We start from the raw sequence: 16376 nt of genomic DNA, 5'->3' as shown, positions 1-16376 counted from the left end.
GGTCACGCCAACGCCAAGCAGCGGCAGTGGTTCAGATAAGGCTGGCGCTAAGGTCCGATAAGCCCGGGATTGGCTAGCTCAAGGCTAGATAAGTGCTAGCGTGCCTTGGTTTGGCAAGGGTTACACTCGTAAATGCCGCTGTCGGAGCTCGTTAGCGCGAGAATTTCGCAGCTCTTGGGGGAAAAAAAAGTTCAAAAAATTTCGGCCGTTGTGAGTCCCGACTCAACCCCGTTTTTCCAGTGAGCCAGTGACTCCATCCCAGTCCCTCCCCCCTCCTCCACTCCCGTCCCTCGTCCGAGGTACCTTGCTCGCCGTACTGTGTGTTTTCTTATCTTCCGGTCCCCGTCCCGTCTTCTCTCTCACTCTCTCTGGTACTTGTGAATCATCCTTTCTGTTCCGTCGTGATCTTTCTCTTCCAATTCCCTCGTCTCGAGTCCGTCTTCTGCAATCCTTCGCCAGTTGCCCTTCTTCATTCCCCCCCGCACGCACTGCAGCTTAATTCTCTTATAACCCCTCACGCGGTTATATACATCTTTAATCTTTAAACACCACATCGACTACACAACAAACAGACAGACAAAATGTCTCCTGTTGCTGCTGGTCGTTCGGAGAAGGAGTCCAACCTGGCTAGGTTGCTGGGATCCGGTATGTTTATCTGCTCTGCAATGACTAAAGCTACAATGACGTCTGTCTGTCACTCTGTTTGGGAACTTGTTGCTGATTCATGTGTTTTTGCTGTCATGTAGGCTCTGCTGGTATCGCCGAGTTGGCCATCTTCCATCCTGTATGTTGTCACTACTGCCACTAGCACTGGTCACTGTCGTTGTCACCGGTTCCTCTCGAGTCAAGTTTAGATATGTCTAGACGAGGAGAAGCTCTCGAAGCTCCATGCCATGCTACCGAGACAGGCCAATGGCTGGTCTAGCAGCTCTGGCTGTTGCATTGGTGATCTGGACTGGTAGCTGGCTGGAGCTGTCCTTGTCCACAGGATGAAGAGGACGAAAAGGAACGAGAGGAACAAGACACGAGCAACCAAGTGCGAATATGACGAGCATCTTAATGACCTTGCTGGTTACCATAGGTCGATACCATCGCTAAGCGTCTGATGTCCAACGAGACCAAGGTGCGTAACTTTCCTACCACTCCCTGTCAACTGCTTAAAGCAGCAACCTTGATGGCCACCTTCTTTCGAATGCCAGTGCTGACATACATTTACACAGATCTCCAACTCCGCCGAGCTCAACAAGGTCATCTTCAAGAACAAGGCCGACGCCCCCTTCGGTCGCAAATTCGTCTCCCTCTTCCCCGGTCTCGGCTACGCCGCCGGCTACAAGGTCCTCCAGCGCATCTACAAGTACGGCGGCCAGCCCGTCGCCCGCGACTACCTCGGCACGCACTACGGCAAGGACTTTGAGAACGCCTTTGGCAAGAAGACGGGCAAGGCCATCATGCACTCGACCGCGGGTTCGCTGATCGGCATCGGCGAGATCGTCCTCCTCCCCCTCGACGTCCTCAAGATCAAGCGCCAGACCAACCCCGAGGCCTTCAAGGGCCGCGGCGTGTTCAAGATCATCAAGGATGAAGGGTTCGGCAACTTGTACCGCGGCTGGGGCTGGACGGCCGCTCGCAACGCCCCTGGTTCCTTCGCTCTCTTCGGCGGTTCCGCGTTCGCCAAGGAGTTCCTGTTTGGTCTGAGTGACTACAACAAGGCGTCGTGGTTCCAGAACTTTGTTGCGTCTATCGCTGGTGCTTCCGCCTCGCTCGTTGTGTCGGCTCCCCTCGACGTCATCAAGACCCGTATCCAGAACCGCAACTTCGATAACCCCGAGTCTGGCTTCCGCATTCTGACCAACATGGCCAAGAACGAGGGCGCCGGTGCTTTCTTCAAGGGTCTGGTGCCTAAGCTTTTGATGACTGGCCCCAAGCTTGTTTTCTCTTTCTGGCTGGCGCAGACTTTGATTCCTGCTTTTGATATTGCTTTCCGCAAGTAAAGCGATGTCGTTAGACGACGGGTGATCAGATCGAGACGAAAAACAAAAAAAAATCGGCGTTTGCTTGGATTGGGAAGGAAGCCTTTTGATGGATAGAGACAGATGAGACTATGATCTGTCATGTTTGTTTCGCCATCTTTTGTAACAATATCATGTGTTGTGTGAGCCGGAGTCGGAGTGGGTTGTAAAGGAGGGTGGGAGGGTTATATAAGGTTCATGATAGATAGAATATTCCCGGCGTTGTGTGGTGGGCAAAAATAAAAATTTTCTTGTTGATATATTCACAACCGCTTCCTGATTCCTTCTCAACTTCTTCTCCCTGTGAATCTTGTTTTTCTTTTTCAGGAGATCATAACAAAAAACGGGCGTAGCATCGGCTCGAAGAAAAAAAAAAAGTCACTTCTCGCATCAGGTCCAGTCCAGAGTCGGCATTTCACCCACTGACTGATTGACTGATATTTCCCGTTCGAGCGACCCACATCTTCCAAACAAGTTCTATCTATGTATGGCCTACTTTACGGGTCGTCCGTCTGGTGCTTTTGATCTTCTTCATCCTTCATCCGGAACTTACGTAGTTTCGAAAAAGAGGACGAAAAGCTGATTGATAGCGACAGGTGGTGTATTCCATACATTCACATCTTCCTTCTATCGTGTCGGTTTTGTTTGTTTGGCCCACAGTCTACAGATCGTGTGCAGACTATCTGTTTGTCTGTCGATACCTCTACTCAGTAGTAGTCCTAGTCCTAGTCCCTGTCGTTGCGTACTGTGTATATGTACACTACACTATCTCTACTCTACTCTACTAGACTTGTAGACTTGTAGACTTGTAGTTAGTTGCTCGAATGCTAGTCTACTACATAACTATTTGGAAGATAAGATAGATAGATCGATAGATAGATAGATAGACAAAGACAAACTCACGACGGACGGGATCGGGGTCGGGGTCGGGGTCGGGGTCGGGGTTCATTCATACTAAGCAAGTTAAGTGGTTGGTGGAGTGGACTTCGGTTCTACGTGTCTACGTGTCTACGTGACCTGATTTAGTTCGGTTCATTAGCTTTCATTAACTGAACGACGCGGTAGTGAGGGAAAAAGAAAGTTAGTTTCTCTAGATGTTGCGGTGTTGCGGTGTTGCTCCTTGTCTTGTCTTGCTTCTGGATTCTGGAACATCTGGGACTTATGGGACTTCTGGGACTGAGCATTATTATTGCCTTTCTGGCTTTCTGGCGGCATGAGCTTGGTTACACTCCGCCGCATATTCCTGGTCTGGTTTCTGGTCTGAAAAGAGAGATGGTTCTTCTTCCTGCTTCTTCCTCTTCTTCCTGCTTCTTCCTCATCTTCATACTAAACATTTTTCCCAGCCCAGTAAAGTCCAGTAAAGCAACCTAAGGAAGAAGAAAAAAGTATCTTTGTTAACCGTTCATAAGTAAGCCAGCAGAGCACCAAAATGCCATCTAATTACCACAGTGCCTCATCAACACCTCGTATCGTAACACAATAAATATCTCGTCGTAGCTCCCGTCATATGGACATGCAAAGACGAACGCCCCAAGTCTACCTAATGTATCAGACATAGCAACATTTATGGACATTGAGTGAGTGGGAGTAGAGAAAACAGGCTCCGAGTCCCCCTTTCCACGATAAGGTCCGGTTTCATGTACCTTTTGGGTTTTCTCAGGTCTTTCGGTTACCCTTGTGCGTTTTTCGCGATTTCACTGTCCTCTGTGGACTTGGATTCTGTCCTTTCCATGTTCTTATCATATCCCGCCGGTCAGATCGTGAGACTTTCATGTTCTCAGTATACAGTCTGGTGCTAAGAACCCGGACCTATTCTTGGGAAGACTTCGACTACTTATCGAACGCCAACGGAACGGCCTGACTAAAAGACGAGTGGGTTTGTGCACTTGTTGATTCATTTGTCGTCTCATGAACGCAAATATGGCTAACTTAATTTGGTCATCACTCGAGGATGACTTGACCATGGATCCATCCTTCTTCTTCCAGCATTCAACATCTTTCCGTTTGAGCTCATTGAGCCCGGATGCGATCCCTGACTTAATCGTTGTTTCTCTACCATGGAAATGCAATCACCCACACAATCACAATCAATCACACAATCACTGCATCGGCCATGCTTTTGTTCTACAATATTGTTCGGTGCTATGCTAACCCTACTTTACATGATCTGGTAATTCGTAATCTGCCGTTCATATCTCGATGCTCACTCTCTTTTTCAAACTCTAATTAAAGATGCCGAAACAACGCATCTGTGAGGATGAATATGTGCGGAACTCATGCTCATTTGTAGAGCCTATGCCGCGTATCATAGAGCCATAAAACTAATGTGGGTAGTGCAATAATAAAACAAGAAATAATGAAGTCGTTTGTTCGCGAAAGGCTTTCCGCCATGTTCTTGTATTCGAATAAGGCTTCCTGCCATGTGACAATGCTTCCATTTCTTGTGTCGATGATCCATACTCTCCGGCCAGGCGCAGTAAAAAGGGTCTTGATCCGTGTTATCCGCTTTTGCAGACTGATATTAGTGATCTCTGACCCATGGCATAAATAACCATTACTGTCCATGTGGCTGGCATTTCTGGTTTCTTCCGCGACTCCTTAGAGGTTGAAGGGAGCGGGAATCTTGTTCATGTTGCGGCGGTCAGAAGCCTCGATGGTGACGTTCTTGAACTGATCGTCCAGAGAGCTGACATGCTGCAGGGGGCGGTTCTCTCCACGCTTCTCAGGAAGGGGAGTGAGCATTGCACCTCCGTCACTGCAATCATTGTCCGGGGAAGGAACAACTCTGTGCGAACGATCGTTGCTGGAAGGGAAAGACATCATCGTGGAATTCTGGTAAGCAGGCAGCCAACCGGTAGCGGTAGCAGAAGACAAGGCACTGCTGGTACCGCTCTTCTTCAGCATGTCCGGCCAGAGCTTGGCACCGCCAGACACATTCTCCGCCTGGCGATCCTGAAGAGCCATCGAATGAGCATCGAGGCTGCTCTCGCGAGACTCGTAGGCGGCAGTCGGCTCACGGGGGTGGAATCCATCAATGTGAGGCTGAATGTTGTCGGACTGACTGTAGATCCTGGAATCATAGCCCTTGGTACCATAGTCGTCCTCGTCGCCCAAGGTCGAAGCAGGCTCGCCCCTGTGGAATGGGTCACAGGGCCTGAAAGGGTCTGAGCGGGTGAGACGGTACTCATCGGGCCTAGCAGTACCGCCAGAACGAGGCGAGCGCATCTGAGGGCTGTCGGGGACAGTAGACTCGGCAACCGATGAGGAAGCAGCAGGGTAAAAATGCTTGCCATCATATCCGGGAAGGCCCTTGCTGACATCCTTGGGAGCGTTGTTTTGGAAAAGCCAGCGAGCACGAATCTCATCCTGGGTCAAGGGTCTGCTGTACACATAATCCTCGGAGGTGGCACTGCGAGGATCGATGTTCTTGGGAAGGGCTCCGAGGAGGTAAGGAACGCCGTAGTTTGAGCCAGTTGTGCTTGACTTGTTGCCGAAGTAGCTCAGATTCTCGTGGCTGGGAATGCCGAGAAAATGGGACTGAGAACCTTCCACATAGTCGATGGGAGGGGGCGGAATCGGGTCCTCAACCGGAATGCCAGACAGGCGTCTGTCAGATTCCATCCTAGCCCTCTCTAGCTCGGAGAGCGAACGAAAGCGGCCAGGGTAAAAAGCGGGAGCCGCGGCAGCCGCGGGGGGCAGATTCGCAGTCATCTTCTGGAACTCCTCAAAAGTCATGGAGTCCTCGGGGTCGAACTTCATCCTAATCTCGCCATAGTCGTCGCGATGGGTCAAATCCGGCTGAGAATCCTCATCCTCGGTGTATTCACTGGCAGCATTGTTGTTGAACTTGGAGTTCAACTGGCTCTCGGTCAGAGATGACATGGGCTGAGAGAAGTTTCTGTCATCAGCAACAGCAGGCTTGCTGTCAACCTTGGAAGCCTTGGGGGTTTGAGATCCGGTAGTGGCATTGTCCTTGGGCTCGGATTGGCCAAGAACCGACTGCTCATACTCGAGCTCGGTCTTGAGCTTGACCTCAAAACGTTGAATGAGATCGCGATAGTTCTGGATGGCTCCCTCCATCTCCTTCTCGTCAATCTGGTGACGGTTGTACTGAAGCTGATCCTCATGGTACTTGAGAGACTGCTTGAAGCCGGCAATCTGCTTCTTGGTGATGTCGCTCGGCTTGATGGAAGAAATGACCGGGGGAATCGGAGGCGGCTTGTAGTTGGCAACCGAGAAGCCTTGGTAGTTCATGCCAGGAGCACCGGTTGAGCCTTGAACTGCCTGGTTGGACATGGAGAAGGCGCCCATGACGCCACCAGGTCTGCCGGGAAATTGCTGCATCAAATGTCCAGTCATGCCCGTCACGCCAGAAGGGACACTAACCATGGAAGGTACAGCCATCTGGTTAGCCGTTGCACCAGGTGGAGTGGGCATGAAATACTGGCCGTTGAACATGAACGGCTTGCTCGGGTCAAAGAACTCAGGAGGAGTGATCTTGACCTTGTCGTTCTTGTCACCCGCGGTAGCAGTCTGAGCCTGCGAACCTGCAGGCTGTGCACCGTTGACGTCCTGGTTGTTTGCCATGTTGTTGTGGGGCATCTGGGCCATACCGGCAGAGTTGAAAGCCTGAGGCATGAACTGGAATCCAGGGGGAAGTTGTGCACCGTAGGGCATGGGCATGAACGGCATGCCAGCGGGGATAGCTTGGAAGCCAGGAGGGCAGCCGGGGAAGTATGGCGCAATGACGGGGAAAGGCTGAGTAAAGCGCATCTGGCCCAGCGACGGCTTGGACTGAACTGTCTTCTCGGAGAGCCCGTGGTTCTCGTCGAGGCCGCTCTCCTTTGAGCGCTTGGCAGTCGGCGAGGGCGGACCGCGAGTGTTGGGAACAATACGTCCTCCAGCGGTAACCCGAACGTGAGTAGGTGACACAACGGCTTTGTAGAACCGCTTGAAACCTTCGTTAGCCTGAGTTACCTTCCCTCCGGGGGCTGAAATGGGTTCGGTTGAAGCGACGTCCGAGTCGCTGCGGCCACGGTACACCCAGTCGCCGTCGTTTGAAGCGTTGGAGTCTTCCACAAATTGAGTGGCGATGTGACGGTGCGTGGCTTCACGCTTAGGCTCTCGGACTGTATGATGGGTCTTGTCGCGGTGAAGATCACGAGTAGCCTCGCGGTGGGCGCGGCGGCTGGCGTTGCCCTTGAACAAGACTTCCTCAGAAGCAACCGAAGACTCGTCCCAGTGTCTCGGTGTGTGGACCAGATGCGGTTTGTTGTCGGACGACTCGCTTCCTGAGCCTCGAATGATGTTTCCTGAAGGCCACCTTGTTAGTTTGGAGTTTGCGATGCCCTGAGAGTGAAGAGTGTACTTACCAACTTCGGGATTACCGGAAAACTTGAGCGTAGCACTGCCGATGGAAGGCTGGTGGAGCTTCTTCAGCTCGTCGATGGTGTATCGGCGAGCAGACATGTTGACTTGGATGAACGCAAACACGTGGTAAGTGCGGTGTCGTACGGCACAATGCCAGCTGAACAGTGTCGGATAGAGAACGACTTCTTCGTCGCCAGTTGGCAGATACGGCAGGATAAGAGCCGGAACTGGTAGGGTGGGTATCCGAACGCTAGGACCTTGTGTTAGATGTTGGGCCTCCAACTGTGAGAAGAGGAAGAGGGGACAGGAGTCGAGATATGTGTCGAGTGGCCTGTAGTCGCTTGACTCGACCACAATGGTGACATGGTTGCAAAGCCTGGTGGTGCGGAGGAGGTGCTTTGCTGCCAGAACCATATACGCTGGGAGAGGTCGATTGTTCACTTGAATCTCCCAAAGAACATAAAGGAACTTGCGGACGTGACGAGGACGATGGACCGGTCTTTTGTTAATGATATTCATCTTGGATGCTATCCCAGATGAACAAGTCCTCTGGTACCACGTTTGTTTATGTGCCTAGATATGTTATGAAGTGCTGCCACACACTTCGCATTCCGCCCCTGGAGTACAACCTGGTTGTGCCAAAACCTGGCTCCCCCCTCTGTGTCCTGTGTCCTGTGTCTGTGGTGTTTGGTGCCTAAAATGCTGAGAGTGTGAAGTGTTGCCAATACCCACTCCCCCTTTTTCTGTAAGTGTAGTGATGTTCTTTTGTGTCTGTGCGTTTGTTGCCTGCCTGATGACAAGCCAAGAAGATGAAAGCAATAAATGGGGGTACCAGCTGCGCACCTGCACTTGAAGATGTTGTCGTCGTTGGTGTTTCGAGTATCCCACGTGTGAAAGCAAGTGAAGTATGAGTGACTGAAGATGACTACTGAACCTGAAATAACTTACCTCACGACCAAACTTTGATGTTGGCTTGAGTGACTCGAGATGACGACGGATCGATCCAAGCTCAGCGATGGAGATGCCGGAGAGGATGAGGTCGACCGACGGCAGGATGGAATGAAGAAAGGAAGATAGCTTTGGATAGAGACCAAAAAGCAAAATTCCGGTCAACAAAAGTTGGTTAGGAGGACAAGGTAGTGCGGGGTTGGTGTTTGTTGTTTCCAGCAAAGACGTGGTTATCTCGCTGAAGCCTCGGTGGTTTGGAGGCGACCGGTAGTGTTGGTGTGTATGTCGGAGTGATGAGAAAAGATGGACGATGGGGAACGTCTACAGATCAAAAGAGAGAGAAGAAGAGAGGGAGGTAGAAGTACTACAAAAGGCAGAAAGTGTGGTAGGTCGCGAGTCGTGAGGGGTTGTTGTTGCCCGTGACCGTGACTGAGGTAAGGTTGGTAAGAATGCTCCGTAAAGCTTCTCGCGCTAAGTATGAACGCCGTCAAGATCCAGTCCACAAGTGGAAAGAATAATGAGTGCTACTGCCAAGAGTGTCGGGTAATTCTGCCTTTGGAGATGTTTGTTGTTGTTCGTGTTGTGGAAAGTGTGATGGACGCGATGGTCAAAACGATGTGGCTTCCTGAAGATGGAATAAGATCCTTCAACGCAGAACGCTTGGTAAAAATTTGTGTGGAAGGAGGAAAAAAGAAAACGAAGGAAGGAGCCAGGGAAATTTTCTGATATGGGCAGGACCCGAACTCGGGGCTCAGTTTCTGCCCGGCAGAATCGTGACCATCAAGGTCTCGATCGTGACTTCCCATTCTGCCCCCCTCGGGAAATGAGGGTTCACATCTTCGGGACTTATTCAGTGTCCATATGCAGCCCGGGTTTCAACCACCTGTTTAAGTGGAGCACTTGCCGTCTTTCTGAACTGCTTTTCGTGGCTGCCACATGGGATGAAGGACACTACAATGGTACCAGTGGAGTAACAACAGACAGGAGCCAGGTTCTCGACGACCCAGAAGCTGCTAGGGGCCGGGGAGCCACAACCTGGAGATTTGAGCAAACATCGTTCAGCAGAAGAGAAAAGGCAAGAGCAGATTAGGGCAACGACGTCATTTGTTTTTGTTTGCAGGCCGAAGTCGGTTGCTCCAGGGACTCGGTCAACTTTTTCGCGAGTGTTCGGTCCCGGAGGACCACGATGGCCATAGCATCCTGGAGATACCTGGTGGTTGAGATGACACTTCATCTGGCAAGAACTGAACCCGAGGAAGCCATGCGTCTTGCGGTTCGGGTGAACCTCCGTCCTGCCAACCACGTGAACAACAGCTCGAGTAATGTTGAGACGAGGAGCACATGGTGTGTGGAAGAGTACCAAGTTGTTCCAAGAATATAATGATGAGTTCCGAGATGCTCTGTCAAAGGTGTAATAAAGGCGCGTAGATGTATGCAAGAGTATTCCGAAGGTGTCATGTATTGGGCCGTATTCTTACGACCACTCGCCAGTCTGTGATATGGGAAACCAAGACTCTTGGCTGTGATGTGGGATCTGATATAAGGAAGCACCATCTGTGCCCACTTGGGATGCAGGAAACAAGCGCCTCGCCCTGCCCAACCTGTCTCGTGTGCTCGAATTTGAAAAGGAAGTTCCCAACAACGGGTATCGTCATGGCAACTCAAAGGTACTCGGTCGTTGCCAGCGGTCCGACACGCGATATCCCATCCTGCCAGAACGACCTGACAAGAAGGAGCTGGCCCATATCCCTCAAGCAACTGGTCCAGCAACGCGATATCGGCCACACACACACACAAGACGACCCGAAATCGGAACCTGACGAGGCAGAGCAAAGTGAGAGTAAACAAGCAGGGTATTCGAAATTGCCAAGGGTAACCGCAAGTGGATGCTTACGAAATTTTACTCTTTGTGTGACCTTGCTGCCCTGACAACCTGAATGACAATCTCCTTTCCTTCCATCTCATCCCAAAGTAGCCTCCCTCTCCACCTAGGGGAAGCAAACAAACATGACCGAGGGTCCAGTCGTCAAGGTCCCTCCTGTTGAAAACGCTCGGTCACTCTCTCTCTCACCGCCTTCCTTTGCAGTTCGTCCATCCTCCCTGTACCTCCTGTACCTAGGTACCTCCTCCACAGACACATCGTCACCAGCCAGGTCAGGCAGGCGGTGAGCTTCCTTTGCAGACTATCCCCATGTACCTCCTTCCTTGACAGACACCTCCTCGACGTCACCAGCCAAGAAAGGCAGGCGGTGAACCCCAAGCTCAAGCAGCCCCCCAGACGCCCAGCGTCCACGGCTCCTTCCCTTCCCTTCCACCCCTGTTCATCGCGTTCCAGCTTAGTCTTTGCTGAGTCTTGGCCTCCACATCTGCTGCCCTGACCGTTGCCCCGGTAACTCCGTGCTGCGTCCACTGATCCTTGTCGATCGTAGACACCGTAGGTACTTTGAGGTGGGTGATTAGACTGCCGCCTGCCCAGGGACCGAGGGACTCGATAGCTCGTAGTTGGCCGTGTAGGGGTTTGCGGGAGTTGGGCGAGGGGTTAGTACGAGCAAGTTGTGCCTCGATCGGATCGACTTCCGGGACCGAGTTGGCGGCGTCGTGCCAGATACCGTCTTCTTCTTGACCTGGTGGTGCTGCTGTTCCTTCTCCTGCGGCTCCACCAGCAGTCGGTGGGGACACACCCCCGGGCGTGGTCGAAGTGTTGTTATTGTTGTTGTTCATTGTCGTCTGCCTGCCGTTCCTCTTCTTCAGTTTCGGGTTCGTCCGTAGTTGCTCCTTGGCCTTCCCATAGACGGGGTCCCACCCCCTCTCCTGGACAATGTGGGAAACTTCGTCAAAGATCCGTTTGCGTAGACCCAGGACGGTGGTGCATCCGCCGGTGAAGATGATCCGGGACATGCAGAGCGCTCGGACGTCGAGAGGGAGCTGGAGGAGAGTACGGTAGACTAGTAAGTGCACGGGCGTCTCGTGGTCGTCGAAGCTGGAGAGGGAATATTGCGAGTCGAAGAAAGTGTTTTCGCAGGGCTCGGAGAGTTGGTCGAAGGTTAACTCGAGAGATGTTGGGGATCTGCCGGAGCGGATGGGGACGGTGGTGACTTTGGGTGGTGGAGGTAGTGGTTTCTCGCCGGCAGTGGTAGTGGTGGTGGTCGGTTCGTCCTCGTCGCTTTCTTCAACGGTGGCCAGCCCTTCCCCTTCTGGTGAAGCCGGCTGTGGAGGTGAGGACTTGGGAGTCTTCTCTGCCTTGAAGGGCTTGCACCAGACCAGCCGGTTTGCAATGTCGTGACACTCTTCGAAGGACAAGACATATTCTTGCTTGTCGTCTTTGTTGTCTTGTTGGACGTGGCCTAGTTCCTTGGCTAAGAAACGGTGAGTCTCCTCCGTCAACTTCCTGCCTCCTCTGACTGTGCTCTTAGATGCCACTTCGCGGTACTCGTAGACGCTTGTAACTATCGTCTCGTTCCAGCCGAGATCGACAACAAGCGCTGAGCGGACACCGGCGGCCACGGTCACAGCAACTGGTGATGATAGCAGCGAGACTGTTGGTGGTTGGAAGCGGTGAAAGAGGCTATCCAAAGCTGCTGATAGAAGGGGGATGGGGAGACCTGTTGGTACGACGCAAACCATCCTCCGGGGACGGGAGTCGATGAGCATGTATCTGTATCCATGTTAGCATATCCTTCTTGGCAATGCTTCACCCTGTCAAAGCTCACTTCGTATAAGCCTCCCTCACAGCCTTCTCAACCTTATCTCCCACCTGCCCCAACTCCAAGCCCCTCACATCCGGCCTCCAAAGCTCATAATCCCTCCCCCAATTACCTCCCGCAGCTTTCGACCTCCAATCTTGCTGATAATCCGTCTGCCAGTCCCTGAAATCACCAATCCTCCGCTGCTGCTCCGGACCAAACCACACCACACCCCTAGGCGCCGAGTCCCCAGCAAAGCCCACCTGAACCTTTCGCGTGCCGAAGTCAATGACAATGAGCTCCTCTTCTGCTCGGAGACTAGATGGTGTGTTGAAAGTGGGAATTGGACGCGTGGGCGTTGATGTGCCGGAGTGGTCACGGTCACCTCTCTCGCCGCGGTCACGGTCTCGGTCTCGGTGGCTGGAGCTCTCACGCTCACGGTGACTGCCACTGCGGGAGGAGGGAGTGGGAGCTCGGATGTTGGCGACGCTTCGGTGGGGGAGGGAGGCTGACATTTTGGCGTTGATTGAAGAGAAAAAAGAATCAATTGGTGTAATCAGAACATCGTAACGGTCGTTTCGCGTCAATTGGAGCTTTTGAGCTCGAGTTGGTCCAGGAAAAGGTTGATGGATGGTGGACGTGGCATACAAACGCTTCAGTGAAGTTGAAGGTCAATTGGAGCCTGAAAGAGATGCCGTTGGACGGGCACCTGCCGGCCGGCTATTGTTTGGCTGCTAACAGAGATACCTCGGTTCTTGCCGTGTCTTCTGTGTCTAGTAAAGGGATCTTTGTTTGATAGTTGACAGCGCTTCACAGGCGGGTCCCTGCCGCTGGTAGTCGAGCCAACGTCTGCGCCCCACATCCGTCCAGAAAGGGAAATGTCGTCAACAATTCACGGTCCTTCATCTCTTCACTTTGTTTGCATCTTCACCCGTGAACCATTGGTGGTGAGAAGAAGTAGCGCAACGAGCTCGTAATTGCTTTCCTACCATGGCTTGACCTTTTATTACTTCTTGGACTGATTGATCACAAACTCCCAAACACACAACCAAAATGGGCATCAAAGGGTGAGCAACATCGTGAAAAACACATAACCAATACTGAGATCGCCACTTGCATGCATGAACATAACACTAACATTCACCTAGAATCTACAAAGAAATCGGCCCCGGGCAACGCATCTCCCTCACCGCCCTCGCCACCACCCACCTCGAAACAACCGGCCGCCCCCTTCGCCTCGCAATCGACATCTCCATCTGGCAATTCCAAATCCTCGCCGCGCGGGGTGGCTCCAACCCAGCAGTCCGCACGCTCTTCTATCGACTCGTGCGCCTTTTGGGGCACGCAATCCAACCCCTCTTCGTCTTCGACGGCCCCAACAAACCCGCCTTCAAGCGCAACAAGCGCTCCCACAGCTATGGCAACAGCCACGGCGTGGCGGACGCCATGGCCAAGCGGATGATCCGGCTGTTTGGGTTCATGTGTCATGATGCGCCTGGTGAGGCCGAGGCCGAGTGTGCGTTGCTCCAGAGGGAGGGGTTGGTGGACGCGGTGCTGAGTGAGGATGTTGATACGATTATGTTTGGGTGTCGCAAGACTCTGAGGAATTGGAGCGCTGAGGGGACGAGGAGTAGCAAGACGCCGACGCATGTGAGCGTTTATGATGTGGATGAGAGGGAAGGGGGGATTAATGGGTTGGATAGGGAGGGGATGGTGTTGGTTGCGCTGATGAGCGGGGGCGATTATTTGCCTGAGGGCGTGCCTGGGTGTGGTGTGAAGGTCGCGTGCGAGGCGGCGAGGGCCGGCTTTGGCAAAGAGTTTTGTGGCATTAGGAGGGCTGATAAGGCTGCGCTGGAGAGGTGGAAGGAGCGGTTGACGAGGGAGTTGAGGATGAATGAGAGCGGGTTCTTCAGGACGAGGCATAAGGCTTTGGAGATCCCGGAGGGGTTTCCGAGCTTGGAGGTGTTGAGGTATTATACCCACCCGGTGGTGTCGAAGCCGGAGACGGTGCACAGGTTGAGGAGGCAGTTTCCGGGGAAACAGGCGGTGGATGTGGAGGGGTTGAGGGTGTTTGTGAGGGAGACGTTTGATTGGGAGTATCGGACGGGAGCTGTCAAGTTTATCCGTGTGCTGGCACCGAGTTTGCTTGTACAGTTTCTGTTGCAGAGGTCCGAGGATGATGATGACACCGATGATCTCGGTCGTAAGGAGAAAGAGGAAGCGGTGCTTATCAAGGGGATCAAAAGCCGGAGGGCGCATGTTAGTACTGATGCGACTCCTGAGCTGAGGATATCCTATGTCCCGATTGAGATTGTCCCGCTGGATTTGGACGCCGAGCCTGAGGAGGAGAATGAGGGTTTCGGTCGGGGCGGGCTGGCTCTCAACAGCGACGATGAGTTCGATGCCGAAGGTGAACCGCCAAGTAGCACCCAAGGCGGCAGCAGCGCGAAGCCGTTCGATCCATTAAAGCCAGACCTTGCCTGGATCCCGGAAACAGTTGCTAAACTGGGCGTTCCTCTGACAGTGGAGATCTGGGAGGAGAAGCAACGAGCAAAGGAGTTGAAGGCTGCGAACAAGGGGACAAGAAAAGCACGAACGACGAAGCAAACAGGTGGAATGCCGGCTGGAGCATTGGACAAGTACGTCAAGGTCACAAAGGTGCCAGCAATTGCTGATACTGTCACGAAGTCAACGAGCGATGACTTATCATTGGATTTATCACCTCCCAGGTCATCATACGTTGCTCCTCCCAGGTCGTCTTACGTTCCTTTGTCAAGTCAGCAACTTTCTCAGCTTTCGTCAGATCGTTTCGAGACAGCAACAACTACCTCTCGAAAGACCACAACAAGCAAAGGTACTACAAAGGCATCTTCCTCCCGGACTACTAGCAAAAAGACAGCAGCTACATCACGACCTCCAGCCGGCAACCCTTGGTCACTCGCAGGTTCACAAGCAAGCACCAAGATCACGAAGAACATCGCATCTTCTCAACCAGCAGCAAAGTCAAGCCTTTTCGACCAGGAACCTATTCTTATCTCGTCCAGTCCATCTGTTACCGGAAAGAAATTGCCAAATTCCCCACTGGAGAACAATAGGCCATTTTCACCAGATCCACTTGGCAGTAGTCCGCTGCCGAGTGCTCGGTGGAAGGAAAGGCTACCAGCAACAAGAACGACGTCAGATCCCACACGGTACCCTTCTCAAAGATCCATTCGCGATGAGGAAGCATCAAGGTTGCGATCGCAGTCATCAGCGTTAGCCAGCTCACCGAGGAAAGGACCGGCGTTTGGTAAAGACAAGACGCCGACCAAGCAAAGGTCAATCCTAGATTTTGGATACCCTTCTACCCGGGAGCAAGTTGGGTCAAGATTGTTTGGCAGGACACAGAGCGCGGTATTGCCTTCCACAACGGGTAAGACGCTTGACCGGCTATCAGATGACGACGAGGAGTTCGAGAGAACAATGCTTGCATCACTGAAGAGCGGTAGGTCAAAGACCTTTGATCTTAAACCCACATCCCGGGTAGGCGCTTCCTCGACACTCTTTTCTACAAAGGAACAGACCAAATATGGCCGTCTGGACGAGACCGACGAAGATGACGAGCTCGAGAGAGCAATTCAGGCATCGCTAAAGGATATCCGACCAACGAGTTCAGCACCTGTTGCTTCCTCTCGAACCAAGGCTCGCTCTCTCTTACTCCAGAAACATAAGGTCGACCTCAGTAGCCTCCACGAGGAAGAAGACTCGGATGACGATGACTCGTTTGCCTCCATCGGAGCATTGACTCGCACAAAGTCACCTTCGCCTTTGCGACCGAGAGCAAGTGCTGCCCGTTCGCCTTCGCTATCAGCAAGAAGAGAGCTCGCGAGGGAGAAAAGGAGTTCGCCAGCTCTGAGGTCATCACCGGTACCTTCTTCAAGGACGTTCCAGCGAGCAGAGAGTGCTAGGAGTAATCTCTTGGGCAGCAAATGGGATTGGAGTGCCGTGGAAGATGATGCTGGACAGAGCACACGGGCAGCCAGCGTTGGCAGGACGCTGAGGGAAACAAGTGTCTGTTGCTCCAGAGCAACTCCGAAGAGAAGTCTCTTGTTCCCAGGTCTTAACCGGGGGTCAGCAGGAGACGAGGTCACCAGTGAGGAGATCCGACGTCAGACTGCTAGGGAAGGGAGCAGGAGATGGCGGTTGAGTGAAGCCTCGGTTATTGATCTCACTGGTGATGATTGAGTGCATAGATATTGTACAAATCCCTGGTTACATACATAGGATGGCCATAATCAATCTTGGTACAGTAATATCGTTGAGTGTTGCTTCATGTAGTCGAGCCATTGTCTTGTCCCAGTGCCACCCCTAACCCTGGTCAGAAACA

At 52.6% G+C, this 16376-nt stretch overlaps 4 protein-coding genes across 4 annotated transcripts; 2 read left to right on the top strand and 2 right to left on the bottom strand.

The window, feature by feature from the left end:
* The first annotated feature begins 184 nt into the window (after nucleotides 1-184).
* B0H65DRAFT_463927 (mitochondrial carrier domain-containing protein) lies at nucleotides 185-2260 on the top strand. The gene is made up of 4 exons (XM_062826735.1): nucleotides 185-645; nucleotides 747-784; nucleotides 1082-1123; nucleotides 1221-2260. Exons 1-4 carry the CDS (start codon nucleotides 582-584, stop codon nucleotides 1989-1991), a joined length of 915 nt encoding a protein of 304 aa, XP_062681225.1. The 5' UTR covers nucleotides 185-581; the 3' UTR covers nucleotides 1992-2260.
* A 2347-nt stretch (nucleotides 2261-4607) lies between these two features.
* B0H65DRAFT_548403 (uncharacterized protein) lies at nucleotides 4608-7898 on the bottom strand (the record flags this gene model as incomplete). Its single annotated transcript, XM_062829580.1, has 2 exons — nucleotides 4608-7321; nucleotides 7382-7898. 2 exons carry the CDS (start codon nucleotides 7896-7898, stop codon nucleotides 4608-4610), a joined length of 3231 nt encoding a protein of 1076 aa, XP_062681224.1.
* A 2387-nt stretch (nucleotides 7899-10285) lies between these two features.
* On the bottom strand, nucleotides 10286-12771 carry B0H65DRAFT_181029 (uncharacterized protein). The gene is made up of 2 exons (XM_062821504.1): nucleotides 12038-12771; nucleotides 10286-11982 (listed from the first exon to the last, which is right to left on the bottom strand). The coding sequence occupies exons 1-2, from the start codon at nucleotides 12523-12525 to the stop codon at nucleotides 10590-10592; spliced, it is 1881 nt and encodes a 626-aa protein (XP_062681223.1). The 5' UTR covers nucleotides 12526-12771; the 3' UTR covers nucleotides 10286-10589.
* A 129-nt stretch (nucleotides 12772-12900) lies between these two features.
* On the top strand, nucleotides 12901-16330 carry B0H65DRAFT_463925 (uncharacterized protein; the record flags this gene model as incomplete). Its single annotated transcript, XM_062826734.1, has 2 exons — nucleotides 12901-13077; nucleotides 13159-16330. Coding segments are annotated over exons 1-2 (3086 nt in total), but the record flags the coding sequence as incomplete, so codon positions are not given.
* Between the last annotated feature and the right edge of the window lie 46 nt (nucleotides 16331-16376).

This window comes from Neurospora tetraspora, assembly GCF_033439725.1.
Source record: "Neurospora tetraspora strain CBS 560.94 chromosome Unknown B0H65scaffold_4, whole genome shotgun sequence".
NCBI lineage: Eukaryota > Fungi > Ascomycota > Sordariomycetes > Sordariales > Sordariaceae > Neurospora > Neurospora tetraspora.
Note: the sequence above shows the minus strand (reverse complement) of the source record. Positions and strands in the feature narration are given on the sequence as shown.